The sequence below is a fragment of the Molossus molossus genome, unplaced genomic scaffold (genome assembly GCF_014108415.1).
Source record: "Molossus molossus isolate mMolMol1 unplaced genomic scaffold, mMolMol1.p scaffold_m16_p_8, whole genome shotgun sequence".
Taxonomy (NCBI): Eukaryota; Metazoa; Chordata; class Mammalia; order Chiroptera; family Molossidae; genus Molossus; species Molossus molossus.
The window spans coordinates 84,078,336-84,095,130 of NW_023425402.1; the positions used below are offsets into that span (position 1 = coordinate 84,078,336).

At 40.1% G+C, this 16,795-nt stretch overlaps 1 protein-coding gene across 18 annotated transcripts in view; it reads right to left on the bottom strand.

Moving 5' to 3' along the window:
• EPB41L2 (erythrocyte membrane protein band 4.1 like 2) overlaps positions 1-16,795 on the bottom strand; it is a 206,369-nt gene that overhangs the window by 68,457 nt on the left and 121,117 nt on the right. For all 18 annotated transcript variants that reach the window (XM_036248011.1, XM_036248002.1, XM_036248005.1 and 15 more), the window contains exons 4-5: positions 11,514-11,618; positions 2,552-2,594 (exon numbers count right to left, since the gene is read on the bottom strand). In XM_036248011.1, the coding sequence (XP_036103904.1) occupies positions 2,552-2,594; positions 11,514-11,618 (148 nt within the window). The remainder of the gene's footprint in view (positions 1-2,551; positions 2,595-11,513; positions 11,619-16,795) is intronic.

Consider the following 16,795-nt stretch of genomic DNA (forward strand, 5'->3'; position numbering starts at 1 on the left):
CGAACCCGGGTCTCTCTGGACCGCAGGCCGACGCTCTAACCGCTGAGCCAAACTGGCCAGGGCTGAAACAAAGATTTTTAAGGCACATTTTCATACCATTATGTTGTCGTTTGTCAAAAGTAACTCAAAAAGGATGAATTTTTACCTTTGCTAATTGCCAATTAAGTGAATAACAATAAATCCTAGCAGAGGCTGGGCTAAGTAAGACAGTACAAACAGCTCTACTGTCCATTTTAACACAAGCAGAAAGAAAGGTAAAATACAACAGCAAAACGTCATTTCCTCAGCCTGCTTTCGTGATCGGGACCGGACAGGATTCCATTTGGAGAACTAGCTCCAATAGTCTGAAGGAGTCAACTCCCATCTGTTACTGTTATTCCTCTTGCCAAACCACAAGGGCAAAAGGCCTGAAATAACTCTTGAAAAAACAAAACAAAACAAAACAAAAAAATGCAAATACTCAAAGCATAAGACGGTGGTTCCTAATCAGCAAGGCTTGCCTTCCAAAGGTTAGAAAATCTCCACGACTCTGAAATGAGTGGCACACAAAAATAATCCAACAAAAGCCCAAACAAAACCACAGGAAACAAGTCAATGGAACATCAGTCATGTTTCGGAGGTTATCCTGCTTCTGCTGTTTGGGTCACTTGGCAGGTCTGGCTAGAGAAAGGGTGAGAGTAGCAAGCATCTGTGCCTTTCCGAGTTCGTGCACTTTGCAGAGCATGTAGTAAGTGTGAAAGGACAGAGGAAAAGGCTCCAAAGCTTCCCGTGCAGTTCCTCCCATAATGCCAGCATAACGGATCTGTGTCCCCTTTTACTCTTTTGCTTTGTTCCCCCATTTCCATCATGAAGCAAACATACTCAGATGCAACACCCCGATAACCAATGCTGGGGGAGGGGAGATAGGGAGGAGAGGGGTGGGGGAGGGGATGCTGGAAGGCCAGGGATAATCAAAAGAGAGGGTGACCAATCATCGCAGCTTGCCCAGGACTGTTCAGGTTTTAGCAGTGAAAATCCCACATCCTGAGAACCCCTCAGTTCCTCAGCTCTGGGAAAATCAGAAAGGTCATTCGAATCAAAGATATAAATAGAAGAAAAGAATTGAGTCTATAAGGAGATAAAGTAGAAAAAATAAGAGATAGACTGATATATAGATAGATATAAACATATGCTGAGATTAAAAAAGGAGAGTAGAAAAAGAGAAAAAAATGACAGCAAAACTACCGAAAAGATGAATAACTTCAGAGAGAAAGGAAAAGAAATAAAGAAAACAAGCGTGGAGAACCTGAGGTGAGACGGAGCGGCTGGGCCGGCAGAAGGCAGACCCCGTTTGCGTCTGGGCTCTGCCGTGAGAACCGCGCAGGAAAGGGAGGCGACGGCACCGAAGGGAATGGTTTCACCCTGGACGGCTCGGGCCCGCGGTCCAGGAGGCTGCTAAGAATTTTGTTCTGTCTGTAAATTCCAGCTGTTAGCAGCTCCCTGACTTTTCTGCTTCAGTCATTCCTAGACCCTGCAGTAAATTAAGTGCCCAGATCCCCGTGAGAGATTTCTCTGTGGTGAGAGTGTTTCTTGGCACAGGTGTCACCAAGCCAGCTACAGGCAAGTCAACCTGCAGAGGCAGAGCCTGCACAGTGAACTGAGGCCAGTTCGGGCGGGACATCTGGAGTCTCGCTGGGAGTCCGCACTGAGAACAAGTGGGGAAAAGGAAGGAAGGACCCAGCAGGACCAGTGACAAGCCCAGACTCCAAGAGCACGGTGAGTGGCCTTGGACTGGAGGGCAGAGGAGGGGAGAAGCTGAAGACTCTGCATGTGTCCTCCCCCACAGTCCTCACTCCAGTGCACCTACAAGCCTCTGGGGCCAGAGATATGCTTGTGAGTTTAACTAATCACGTTTCCAAGATGAAGCAGACAAAGTCATAGTAACAGATTTACCTAGGGTACAATTTACATAAAAAATTAGTTTCAACCCTGGCTGGTTGGGCTCAGTGATTACAGCGTCGGCCTGCAGACCAAAGGGTCACTGGGAATTCAAGGGCACGTACCTGGGTTGCAGGTTTAATCCCCAGCCCTGGTTGGGGCGCCTGCAGGAGGCAACCAATCGATGTGTCTCTCTCACATCAATGTTTCTCACTCCTTCTCTCCCCACCCACCCCCTACCCCCACTCTCTCTAAAAACCATGAAAAAAATATCCTCGGGTGAGGATTAACACAAAAATAAAATAAAAGTTACAGAAAAGCAGCTTCTCATTCTTTTCTCCAGAGAAAAAGGTCAGATACGCTTCAAAGTGGTAGGCACTGTGAGAAAACACTCAGGCTGTGAGTCTAGAACTGCTGGACCGGGACAGGAGTCCCTAAGCCATGTACAAAGTAACAGACATGATTCCAGGAAAATATCATTAGTAACCTTCACTTCCTATAAGACACAAATGCAAAACAGAGCTGATCATTCTATTACTATCTTGTTGTTCCAGTCTACATTCCTATGAGTTTTATTAAAGACAGATGAAAGAATAACTTCATAACTTCAAAGTATGATTATTTAAATACTCACTTCGCAGCTGTCTCTTTATTTGTTTTGCGGGATCTAGCCAGTTCTGCAGGGGAGGAAAAAAGAGGTTCATTAACCCATAAGAAATGTTCCAGAGTCCAAAATGGAAAAGTTTAAAGTTCACATACTTATTTAAATGTACACATGTTTTAATAAAGTCCTATTAGAAGTAGCTTCCATCTATAAGTATTCCACTGGGGTAAGTATTGATATGTGTTTGAATGTGATATAAATAAAATATTGCGACACTTTTAAGGTCTCTTGGGCCTCATTTTATGAGATATGAAATCGAGCATCTATCCAATGATGAGACATAATGTATCTACATGTAGTCTTCTTTTATCTTTCAATTACAGTTTACACTCGATCTTATGTTGCATTAGTTTCAGGTAGCATACAGTGTTAGACACACACACAGCTTTATTCTAGAGCTGCCAGGGAACAGCCGCTGTGGACACCGCGAGGAGAGCTCAGTAAGTGGCCCCAGCTCTCGAAGGATAAAATGTGGACGGGAAGCTCTCAGTGAAAAGTAGAGGTACCGCAATCCAACACAAGGCTCTCAACCCCAGAGCCACTCCTCCTCCAACTTTGCTTTTCCTGCCACTACGCAATGCTGTGGAGAAGACTGTCAGATTGGAGCAGAGAGTTTCCTTCCTGGTCTTCATGTAACATCCTGTTTAAACTTCATTCCAAGTTGGAAGTCACAATCACAAAAGACTCCGTTTCACTTTCCACTTACTTCTTCCCTTTGAGAAAGTTAACATAAAAAGAATCTAGGAAACCATTATAATATCCTAAAGCAAAAAACACTAAACTTGAACTACTAAGTTCAAGCCACCTAAGGACATTATATTTGTCTTCCAAAGCTATGAGTGGAAGTCCCACCCCCAAATTTTTTATACTTCTCCCACCTTACCCACCAGTCATTATTAGAGTTCACCTTACTATAACAACACAGGAGAACAAGTACATTTCTTGAGATAAAATAAACTGAACGATGTATTATAACATCCGTATTTAAACAGAATTTTATTCGGATACATGAAGCAAACAATTAAAATTTTTATTATGTAGTAAGTAATAGCCTACTGTCTCAATGAGATATTGATATCAGTACAACAGAACATTAACTTACACAATGAAAAAAGTAATAGTAACAGGATTCTGTGCAAACAAGGCTGCAGACCCTCTGGGTTTTATACCCAGCACAGCTTGCACTCAGGCAGTAAGACTCCAAGGTGTGCACGGCTCCAGTACTGGTTACATTCAAACACCTCAGTAAAAACTGCCAGAGCTTGATCCAGTTTCATATTACTGAGGTCCCAGCTGTGTGGCCCAATGATGCGAAGGGCCAGGGGAACCCTCTCAAGGCACCTCCAGTGCAATGTTAAGGACCAGCTCTGATTCTCCTCTTAGAGAAGAGCCTGGCATTCAGTTTCCTTGCCCTGCAGCTGCTGTCCCACACAACAAATGGCCGGCTATGATGAGTGAACAGAGTGAGAAACACAGCATTCAGTCTCTAGCCCAGACAGAGGAGAGGCGAAGGATGATCAAGTGTGTTGTGGCATTTCGTCCAAGGAAGTAACAACCACAGCAAGAAAAACTGAATCAGAGTTGCCTGGTGCCAAACTGGAGAGGGAAAAAAAAAAACTGAAAAAACCCCTCACAACATTAATATGGAGAAGGAAGAGAATGGAGGAGAAACTACTAGTCTTAATGGCCTAGACAGCCCCTTCCAAATCTCCAGTTTCATCACGTGACAGGTGGTTTAGATGCCTGCTACAGAAGAGCACACAAAGCCCCTCTGTTCGAGGAGGCAGATGACAGAAGCAACATCATCTTCTGCGAAACCCCAGGAATAGCCCAGCACCCAGCCACCTGGCACCTGCCCTTCTCACCTGAGCACCAACCCCTTCTATGAGTTACCTGACAGTTTCTGCTGAGGATAAGAGTCAACAGAGCTCTGTAGACTCAAGACTCTAAGTGACAAGTTCCTATGCACCAGCCAGCCAAACTCAGACAAGATGTCATTCTCAGGCCACCTTCCACAACATTGCCAGCCACAGTATTAAAAGACTGAAGTGGCTTCTTTTCTTTATTTCAGACCCCTATCCAAAGACGAAGAGGACAGAGTTTACCTAATGTATCAAACAGCAGCAGAAATGACTTGCCATGCACCGACCTGGTTTTCCCTTTGCTGAGCACACTCACTTCCACACTGAGCTCCATTCCCACCAAGGAGTGAAGTCTGCTCCCTCCCCAGTACACTTAGCAAGGGCAGTTTTAGGCAACCAGTAGGTACTAAATTAGTACCTGTTCTCTAACATCTGCCCATTGTTTGCCTTCTACGCACCCCCCCCCACACACAATGTTGTGGTCACGTCATGTTAAAAGACCACAGATTCTATTTATTTTATTGTTTATTTTTATTTAAAATTTGAAATCCAATAAATACACTTAAATCATGAGTAGGATATAGTTTTACAGCCTAGGAATAAAACTCATAAGAAACAAAAATGATGTAATATAACTTTTTTAAAAAATACAGTTTATTTAACTGCATTATCAATTACAAAGAAATAACAGACATAAAGCTCTTTAACAAATAAATAATAAACTTCTTGGTTTTGACACTTAAGGAGGGGGCTGGGGGGATCAAGAAGCAGATACTAAAGGTGGAAAAAGTGAATGATACACATCATAGTAGATTATGATGCATCATTCCTATTTTTTAAAGATTTGGCAGCCATATTTATAGACTTTGGAATTGGGAATACATGGAGCCAAGTTCTGGCTTTCCACCAACTCCTGTGTAAACTTGGGCTCATTCCTTGGCTTCTTTAAGCTTCATTTTCCTCAAGTGTAAGATGAGATCGTAACATCTATCTCATAGGGAGTTCTTTTCACCTAATTATTCACTGAAATGCTTCCTGAAGAGGAAGTACTTTACCCAGCGTCTTTAATAGATGGGGTTTTTGCAATGATAAAATTAAGTTGGCTTATCATCTTTTGGTATATATCCCTTCTTTGCATAATTTTATATTTCCAAAGGTAATGTGCCACATATATGTAAAAAGTTAATATTTACGTAAATATTTCTACCCACAAAAAGTTAACAAATCAGATTCTGGGTTTACAAAATACAATCACTATATTCATGGGCCAGATGAAATAAAAGTAAGTCCCCTTTTCCTAGAGAAAAGCATCTGATAACATGAGCCCTTTCTACAACGCTGTCCTACTGTGGTGAAACCCTCCTGGAAATGGGGACAACACAAAAACAGCACCATCCTGTCTCATGAAAATAATAACCAGCACGGCCAGTCCAAGTGCTCTATGTAGATGTCAAAGTATTATCTAGCTAAGCTTTTCTAAATATTGCCTGACGATGAGGATCCATCTAGCGGAGCTGTTAAAAAGACAGATTTACCCAGCGTCCACCTGAAACACACAGAAACATTCTCCAGGACGGGCAATTCAGGCAAGGCAGGAATGCTCTCAGTGTTCCCAAACTTTAAGGTGCAATCAACAATGCAAACTAAGAAGAGCTAAAATCCTTGCTGGATATTAGTAATATTTATTCTAAATTACTAGAAGTAAAAGTCAAGTATTTTGCTAGCTACTTAAGAACAGGGACCTTCATTCACTTAATTTGGTACCCTATCTTCCCCTTCCTACCCCGACTCCACACCCAAAGCTGAACTCAGTAAATACTGTACTCATCTTCTGAATGAACATCAAGTGAAATAAGAAATGAATGAAAGTTACCAGGAATTCTAAATTCTATCACAGGCTTCCAACAGAAGTAAACTAAAACTAAAATGTGGTCCTACAATGTCAGTGTTATTAAATCACCTTAGAGAATGAAGTCATGAGTTTATGAATTGAGTGGGGGAAAAAAATCTTACATCCTTACTCTCACTAACCTCTAATTGACATTTAGCATTATCATCAATTATGAATGTAGGAGAAGAAAGCCTGGTTAATATCAGCAGTACCTTTAGCTTTGTCATTCATTGGAATCAACAATATTTCCATATCACATTACAGTAGTCACAAATCTTGACATACCACTTATGCTAATCAATATTTTGAAATCACAGTAGGAAAAAGATTAGATATGATGATTACTTTACCCCAAATGTTTAATTAGTATTTTTAGAATGTTATTTGTTATTGGTTTCCTTTATAGGCCTGTGTACTTTATACATTTAAACCACTGTTCTGAGGAGCGGCCCATAGAATTCAACAGACTGCCAAAGGAATCAACAGCACGAGAGAGGTTCAAAAACCCCGTCTTAGATGGTTACAGAAATGTTTTCACCAGGCAGTAAAGCAAAGAGCTGCACACCTGTTTGCTTTTTATGCTGAAGTCCTTCTGTCCGTGAGAGCAGCTCCTTAATCCTGTTCTCTATGCACAAACCTGGGGTGAACCGTCTTGGTTAACCAACTGTCTGGCATTTCCCTACAACACTGTCAATACTGATTCTCAGAAAAAAATTATAAAACAAAAATGACTTTCAGTTATCCTCTAACAGAATCATCTAGAGAAATATAAAAGCTTGATTATGAATTATTATATTTATATGAATCACCTGAACGTCTGGTCAAAGATCCACACCCAGGAAGTCCAGGGTGTGGACCTGGAATTCTTCACTTCTAACAAGCTTCTAGTCGGTGCCTATGCCACTGGCCCCTGGGGACCACTTTTTTATAGCGCTAGATTTCTTTTTATGTAGAAATTCCTGTCTTCCTCTGAAAATCAAATCTAGGGAGATATTTTTCAAGCCCTTTACACCTGGCTTGTCAGGTAGATGCCCAGCCTTCACGGGCTAACTGCTCTCACTGCTGACAGCTTCCTGCAGAAGGCCTTCGCCTGTCATGGCTCCACACTCCCACGTCTAAGTGGTATGTGAACTCCTCCCTATCAGCGTCCCATTAGCAGTGTGAGCGGGCAGCTGCTGTCCAGGGCCACTCGCCATACTCGACTTAGACAACAACTCAAGAAACCATGTATCTCGCCTAATTCCGCTTCAGGCTGGATGCTAAGATCCCAGAGTTAAAAGCTTTTCAAAATGCCTAGCTGTGCCTTCCTCACTCACTTTTGGTGCTTGTCAATTGGGCCAGGCAAGAGAAATTTAACCCAACCCACAGCGCATTACCAAATGTTAAAAGTATAAGAGTAATTTTGTCTAAAATCTGCATTTTCCCTTAAGAATTATAACACTAAAGCAGATCCCCTTTATTATATACCTTTGCCTAAAGTAGGTCTAATAGAACACTACCATAATACTGGTGGTAAGCAGAAAAGTTACAGGTTTTCTAAATTACAGTGAATCATTCACTATGCATCTGAGAGAATGTGATTCAACTTCTGTCTGTGGTAGTATAAGGTATAACTGGATTGAATATAGAATTTTATTAAAGAATAGTTTATATATGACAAAAAAGGGTAATATTTGACTTTTTAGTTCTAGTTTCTGGGGGAAAATAACCTATCAGGCAAACACCTTAACCAATTTTCATAGGTTAGCTGTGGGTATCAGCTACACTTCTAATAAGCTCCTCTTTCAATATGGCTTGAAGCAAAATGATGCTGTAATGGGGTGGGAGGGGATGATGCCAAACCTAACTAACATAAAACATTCAAGACAATATTTTTCCCCTTTAAAGAAAGTCCAAATTTCTTAATGATGGTTCCACATAGACATGAATACAAGAACTTCACGGACTTGGAATTTCATATATAAAAGAGTAACAAAGTGTTTGATTCCACATATTTTTAATGACATTTCCCATAGTAAAGTTTACACAAGAGTTCTCAACAGACATGAAAAGGTTCTGATACAAATAATGATAGATCTTCATACTCAGAGTGAATTGAAAGGCTTCCAACTCAAGGTCTCACCCATGAGAGACCCAACACTGTACTCCACTAAATCTAAAGAAAGTTTAGATTTTTTTCTCCATGGAAACTTTTCACACAAATAACCATGACTTTACCCTCACCTTTATTTTATAAAAAGGTGAAATGGTAAGTGGCTGAAACTTCTATAACTACAGATAATATTCAACATGAAAAAGAAAGCAGTTTAAATCTCTGTATCCTATAGTATTCTATTGTTGAAACTGCATGAGTTTCTAACAAAATTAGGCTGATTAAGCTGAGCTGGTACAATAGTAGTAATTTTCTGTGGAAAAAATAGGACACAATACAAACCTATATTTGAAAAACAAGAGATCTTTTGCCTAGAAGTTTTAAGGACTGAATTTTGTCTACACAGGTAAGAAGAAATAAAAAAGAAATTATATAGTACAAAAGTTATAAGAACAAACAGGTTATATATGCATATTTCAATATATTGCTAATTCCACTCGTGCATTTTCTAAAAAGTGAGTATTTCGTAAAGGACACCCTACTGTTGATTGTCCCAATGCCCTATAGTTAAAGCCTAGATAACAAAGTGTATGCCTAAATGTGTGAGCATTTCATCTCGAATTTCATAAGAGAAACTCCAAAGTAGACAAATTATGAGATCCTTATTTAGCATTAGCATTTTTTTGTTAATGAGAATCCTATGGGGACCCCGCCAAACTTAACCTTAAGTTAATTTTCCCTGCTTTAATGACCCTAACCTCTCCTTCACTCCAGCCATCCCCTTCCATGACCGAACACTGGTCTTGTCATCACAGAGAGTTCTCCACTTCATCAGAGTTCATCATCCTATTCTCAGATGCAATTATCCCCTCTCCTTCTAAGTTTTCTATCTGTGTATTCCCACTGTACCTGCTCTTTACCTTCTTTGGACTTTCCTCCCTTAGCCCCAGCCACTTCTCCCCGCCTATCAGCTCATTTCAGCTTCAGTTATGTTCCTTCCTGTGATCCTGTGAATAAGCACCTTGATGACTCTCAATAGCATCTCCAGTTTTCTAAATCTTTTGTCCTCTTACCATAACCAACGTGAACATAGCCAACTCCTTTAATGCTCCATTTCTCCACTATCATGCCCAGGTTGCAGATGGCAATTAAAGAAAAACACACACCAATATATTCTTTTGCCATCACAATTGCATGATCGCCAACCCCACGGGACTGTCAACAGCAATCCACTTACTTGTTTTTAGTAGCCTGCCTCTCTGGGCACTGGCAGACTCAGTATCTGGTGAGGGCCCGCTTCAAAAGAGAGAATGATAGTCAAATTCCCATCACTCTCTCTTTTGCGGCTTTGAGGGCCAACAGAAGGGCACATGATTGGAAACATTATGAAGACCACCTTATAATTTAAAGTCTAAAAAGAGCACCTCGTTTATTTAGTCAAATGTCTACTATGTTATTACTTCTGAGAAACATATTCTAAATAGAGTTCTTATAAGAACACCCACATACTATTCAGCAGGCAGGCATGCAATTTAATTGTTTTTATTTTAAATGTGGAAATTAAACCACAGATTAGGTATCAAGGACTTAAAACTAAGCAAGTTGAAAAAATTTAATGCATATATAATTATCACCCTTATATCCTGTATTTCATTACCAGGACATATAAATACAAACAGTGATGGCATGTGGGTAAATAAAACCTACAGCCTATATTCATCCAACTGTTCTGTTCTGTTGACTGCGATGTGAATGTGAGATATTAGAAAGGAAGTCCTTCCACTGGAATCAAGTGCTCTGGGCATCCTCAGACAGAAGGATCACGGCATCTGTCCACAGCCACCATCTAACAGACTTAAAAGGGCTTTCCTTAAGGGTACAACCCTGGACCAAACCTTTACGCTTCTGTACCCACTAGCTTCACCAGACTTAAGTCCTGAGACTCAGAAAATGACACAGAAGAGAAAAAGTCCTTTCTTAACAATGAGGAAAATGCCAGAGGCTGAATGTTTGTACTCCCCACCCCCAATTCATATACTGAAACCTAATCCCCAGTGTGAGAGCATTTGGAGGTAGGGGGCCTTTGCAGTTGACCAGATCATGAAGGTAGAACCCTCATGAATTAGATTATGTAAAGGAGGCTTCAGAGAACACCTTGTCCCACCCACCATCTGAGGACTTAAGAAGGCACTGTATGAACCAGGAAGTGGGCCCTCACCAGACATCGAATCTGCTAGCACACTGACCTTGTACTTCCTAGCCTCCTGAGCTATGAAAAATACAGGTCTGCTCTTTATAAGCCATCAGGTACTTTGTTAGAAAGGCACAAACTAACTATGACAGAGGTCTACAGGTTAAGTCTGGTTGTCAGAACTGGTTAATTTTTCTCTCTTTAATTTACCTATGTAACTGAAAAGCCCTGAAGGTCCCTGGAATTAACGATTAGTTACAGAACTGTTACGCTCCTACTTAGTGCCTTGGGAAATTCCTGGAGCAGAAACAATCTCAACACATTCCTGATGTCAGACAGACCTCCACAGGGTCCTGGCTGGCCAAATAGAACTACGTGAGTCAGGCTGGGCCCCATCTCCTTTTTTGCCCCGAACAACCCAACAACAGGGCAAGGAACACCTTCACTCCACACAGCCACCAAGGTCTGTTCAGCAAGGTAAACAACTCTCTCTCGAACCTACAGACAAGTACACTGGGTACTCTTGACATTCCTTCCAATAAGCCTCCCGTCTGCTTTCAGGCACGCTTAATTCCTATACACAGATACATTCAAGAATTAAAAATTCAACACAACGTTTTTTTCAATCAGTTCTTCAGTCTCTAGTAACTAACACAGGCTAAAGCATTCCATTATGTCTGCTTATAATGTAACTGAAAAAGCAGATACACACAATGGCAGAAAGTTGTAAGTGATTCTCCCTCACAAGGTTTCAATAATTACTAAATTTCTACAATGAACATAAAATGTCATAATAAAAACATAAAATATATTATTTTAAAGCTAAATTTTACACTCGTAAAGAAAAATACAGTATTTTTCCAAGACAATCTGAATAAACTTGAAACTTCACTTACTTTCTGCTCAGGGCCATCCTGAAACGCAAGTCCAAAGTAGTCCTTCTCCAAGAGGTTGAGATGTTCACACACTTTGTCAAATAGCACTTGCCCCTCAGCACATTTCTAAGGGGAAAAAAATAACATCTTTACTTTTCAAGCACTACAGATTCCGTGAGTAGTATAAATAAAAGGCATCATATCAAAGAAAATTATTTAGCTTAAAGTAATATATTTGTTTTCTGATCTTTTATAACACAAAAGCATGAATTCTAAAATGAATGTATGATCAGACAGATGCTCTATCATACTGCTGCCCTATATAAACATAAAAGGATTAAAAACTAAAATGCTATTTTTAAAGTGTACAAAAGAATGTCCAAATTGACTCCCTCAATTCCTCAACGTGGCTCTTGTCATATCCACAAGCTCTACTGCCCTCCAGGAAAACCATGAGCCTTACTCCTCAGTGTATCCTAACAAAAGTTATCCATCAGCACTTGGGTTTGATTTGTGTTCTCTGATACAAGTAGAATAGAAATTTTTATTTCAATACAAGCTACGTTTTTTCTCGAGAATGATATGGCATTCATTTAGAACAAAGTTTTAAAATATAAGGTAATGGAACTGGGACAATACACCAGCTGCCCCTAAGGATTTAACATATTTTTGCCTTAGTTGTGTTTTGTTTTTTAAGAAACTGCTATCAACAGACATGTAAAAACCTTTGGCAGCCACAGAAGAAAAGGTCATTGTCCAACCAATGGCAAAACATAAAGTGGAGACTCATTTCCAATTAAGATGCACACCCCTGGGAATGCCCAACTGTAAGGTCAGGTCACACGCCACCTTCCCCTGCAGTGATGTCAGCAACTGCTAGACTGAAGTAAAAAATAACAAGCCATCACGTTTTCATCCTCAAGAAGAATGTCTTCACAAAATCAAAACGTATACTTGCTAGTTCACACAGTGTGTGAAAATTAATGTTTCCCACACATGTATCTTTAAAAGTGCAGTAAGATATAAAAGACATTTTGATTTCAAATTAGTATGACTGTGATGCAGGGCTTCAAAGATAGTTCAGAAACTCAATCAGGGGCTTGCTACTCTCCTCTAACCTTTCCTTCCTCCTCTTTGGAAGAGCAGAGGTAAGAGATTCATGCCTGAAAGGCTTGCAAAGGAAAATCTGGAACTTTAACTATTAAACCTTTTATAGTAACATTTCTTTAAAAAATAGTAGAGGAAAGAGAAAGAAAGCCACACAGATTATTTTTTTTTATTTATTTTTTGTTACAGATGTTTCTCCTTTTTTACCCTCCTCCCCATCTCCCCCGCCCTGTTCCCAGCTTTGTTGTCCATGTCCATTGGTTATGCATACATGCATATAAGTTCTGTGGTTTATCTCTTCCCTCCCCCCACTACCCCCTCTTCTGAGGGTTGTCAGTCTGTACCCTACTTCCACGTCTCTGGGACTACCCTATTCCTCAGACTGTTCTCAGACTGTTATGTTCATTATATTTCGCAAATAAGTGAGATCATGTTATTTGTCTTTTTCTGCTTGGCTTGTTTCGCTTAGGATAATATTTTCCAGGCCCCTCCAGGTCATCTCAAAGGATAAGAGATCTTTCTTTCTTACAGCTGCATAGTACTCCATTGTGTACGTGTACCACTGCTTTTTTATCCATTCATCTACTGATGGACACTTAGGCTGTTTCCAGATCTTAGCTATTGTAAATAGTGCTGCTATGAACATGGGGGTACATATATTCTTTCTGATTGGTGTTTCAGGCTTCTTAAGGTATATTCCTAGAAGTGAAATCACTGGGTCAAATGGCAGTTCAATTTTTAATTTTTGAGGTAACACCACAGTGTTTTCCACAGTGGCTGCACCAGTCTGCATTCCCACCAGCAGTGTACTAGAGTCCCCTTTTCTCCACACCCTCGCCAACACTTGTTTGATGATTTGTTGATGGCAGCCATTCTGACAGGTGTGAGGTGATACCTCATTGTTGTTTTAATTTGCATCTCTCTGATGATTAGTGATGCTGAGCATTTTTTCATATGTCTCTTGGCCATTTGTATGTCCTGCTTGGAGAGGTGTCTATTCAGCTCCAGATTACATTATTTCAACATAACAAGCAATGTGCTATCCACATCATTACATAGCCAGAAAATTAAATTACTAAGTATATTTAAGATAGATATGTTTATATGTCCATGTATCAAAAGTACATACAAATATAGTGTAGTAAATAAGAGCACTAGGATCTGGGTTCCAAATACCAAATTTCTGAATACATTTCCATATTTATAAGCTATGTGACCTGGGACAAGACACAGCTTCTAACTGCTTTAACTGGCACACCCGTGAAAGGGGGATAATCAAGGGTGTGGTGAGCACCAAATGAGTGGGAATACAGAAAGAGAGCCCAGAACACTGTGTGGCACATAGAAGTGTTTGATCAATACTGGCTCCTACTGTTTATCAGCTGGAGAGTTTTATAACATAAAAAATTACTAATTTCATTTATATGAAATTTTGCTTTAAGCTTTTAAAATCAAAGGTTCTGAATTTCATTATCTGATCTACATGCAATTATTAATGTGTGTAATTAAAACTCTGACTATGGAGATATTTTACATTAATATCACGAGGAAAAGGTAGCTCAAATCATGACAGTTACTTTTTTTTTTTTAATCCTCACCAGAGAATATTTTTCCATTTATCTTCATATAGAGTGAAAGGGAAAGAGGGAGGGAAGGAAGAAGAGAGGGGCAGGGGGAGGGGGAGAAGGGGAGGGAGAGGGAGAGGAAGAGAAACATTGATGGGAGACAGATCGACTGGCTGCCTCCTGCATGACCCCGACCAGGGCGGGGGACGAACCACAATCGAGGTACGTGCCCTTGACTGGAATCAAACCCATGACTCTTTGGTCTGCGGGCTGGTGCTCTAACCACTGAGAAAAACTTCCCAGGGCAACAGTTACTTTCTGAAATGTGCAGTAAAACCCACTGTCTCTTCTTTATAGGAGCCTGGAGTAAATGTGAGGAGATTTGGTTGCAAATAATAGCAAAAAAGTATTTTAAAGGTAACCAATAATCCAAGGTAGAATTTGCTTTCTCTCACATTAATCTCAACATCATTGTTCACTCCTGAATCTCCAGTGAGTAAGAAAGCTGCTCAGCCTAACAGGTGCTAGAAAAAAGATCTGTTGAATCAACTGAAAAACTATACATAACATACTTTAAATGAGGTGACATTTAACCCACTGAGGCTCACAGTGATTTACCACAGCTATAATTTCAGTGCCTGCTTTGTAACCAGAACTTTCCTTAACTGAGCTAACAAAAGAAGCAAACTATTATAGCTCCTGCCACATTTATCTCCTTAGATATCATCCACTATGCATTTATTATGATGTATAAATGAGTCACAGAGGACATTTTATCTACTATAAAGCAGAATTTTCTTCTTAGTTAGAAAGATACTAACCACTCAATGGAAGCATATATAAGAAGTTGGTCTTTAATCAGACATAGTTCTCAAACAAACTTTTTCTATGAAACCTCTGACTTTAAATGAGGACTACTTTCAATTCAAATAAGCTGACTACTGAAACTAAGCAGGTGCAGGCATCGTGAAGAAATGTGACAGTCAAAAGGAGATTCATACTACTTCATTTGGTTATAATGCCATTTGGAATTAGGATAAAAAGGATATGCAAGACAACTGATGTCTATAAATATATCTCAGTTCAAAGAGAACACACATTCCGACATTGGTGTAAAGTCAACTTTTGTTAATAAATCATACTTTCTCACTGGTTTCTGGTTCAAAAATAGAAATATGCTCTCATAGACAGAATTCCCCTAAAAGACTAAGAGGAAAACATCCACAGAGCTCACCACCACAACACAATGTGGTGCTGGTAGGCTGGGCAGCATAGCGGGCGTTCGCTGAGCTAGCAGCATACCCAGTCCCTCCCTGGTTCAACATTTTATAAGCACTTTACCATTTACTAGACGAATGTGACAATGGACAAACCACTGAGTCACCTTAAAGTATAAAGTGAGATCACAGCTATCACATAGCACACTGTGAGGGTCAGATTAACCCAATAAGCTACTATATGTCCAGGTGCCAAACTAAGTGTCATAACTAAATTTCAATCCCAACTGTTCTTTCACTAGCCTACAGCTAAAAAAAAAAAAATGCCCAAGTGTCTTCTAGATGCTTAGATTGCTTCTCTACTATCCTCTCCTTCCCTCTCCAGGAAATAGATATTTTTAAATGCTTGATAAGATCTTAACTGCACACACATATCACTTAAGCTTCCATTCAGCATCTCCACCTTCGGTGAACTCAAAGTCTAGCTGGAATGACAAAAAAAATGCAACACTGTGAGGCATGTGCTGAAAGATGCAGGTACAAAGTGCTATGGGAACACTAAGAATGGAATCAGCATGTGAGAAAAATCACAGTTTCACCAAGACTGTGACATCTGAGACGAATCTTAAAGAAGGAAATTTTTTTAAAGGCAGAGTAACAGCATATTCAAAAGAACTTTGAATGTTTAGAGTTTGACAGACAATTTTTCTTTCAAAGATAATGGAGGATACAGTAAGATGAAAAAAGTAACCGATCCATAATGGACAAGCCACACAATATGACTAATAGATATACCTCCTACTCTCCAATATCCACAAGGGCTTGCCAGTCTAAAAGGCTCAATATATACTGATCCAACATCTCATATGTATCTGTTCCTATGGTAAGATATCGGGGAAACAACAATAAATAAGATATACATGGTCTCAGGAACTTTATATTCAACTGGCTAAGACAAAATAAAAAGGAAGCACCACCACCCCTACTACCCTCAAAAACAAAGTCCTATTATTCTACTACATTGGACAAAGCTAATCCAAAGACAAATGATCAAAAAAAGAGCTCTACCCAGCCTGGCTGGTGTGGCTCAGTGGCTCAGTGTCGACCCATGCACCAAGAGGTCACAAAATCAATTCCGGGTCAAGGCACATGCCCAGGCTGTGGGCCAAATCCCCAGTAGAGGGCGTGTAGAAAGCAGCCAATCGATGTCGCTTATCGAAGTTCTCTCATTGATGTTTCCCTCCCTCCCTCCCTCTTCCTTCCTTTCTCAAAAAAAAAAAAAAAAAAAAAAAAAAAAAAAGAGCTCTACCCAAAGACAATGTCTTACTCTGGGGATAAGATTACCAGATACAATCATGTCTTCCCACATGGAGTTTAAGTACAAGAACGGCAGAGACATGGAGTTATATATACA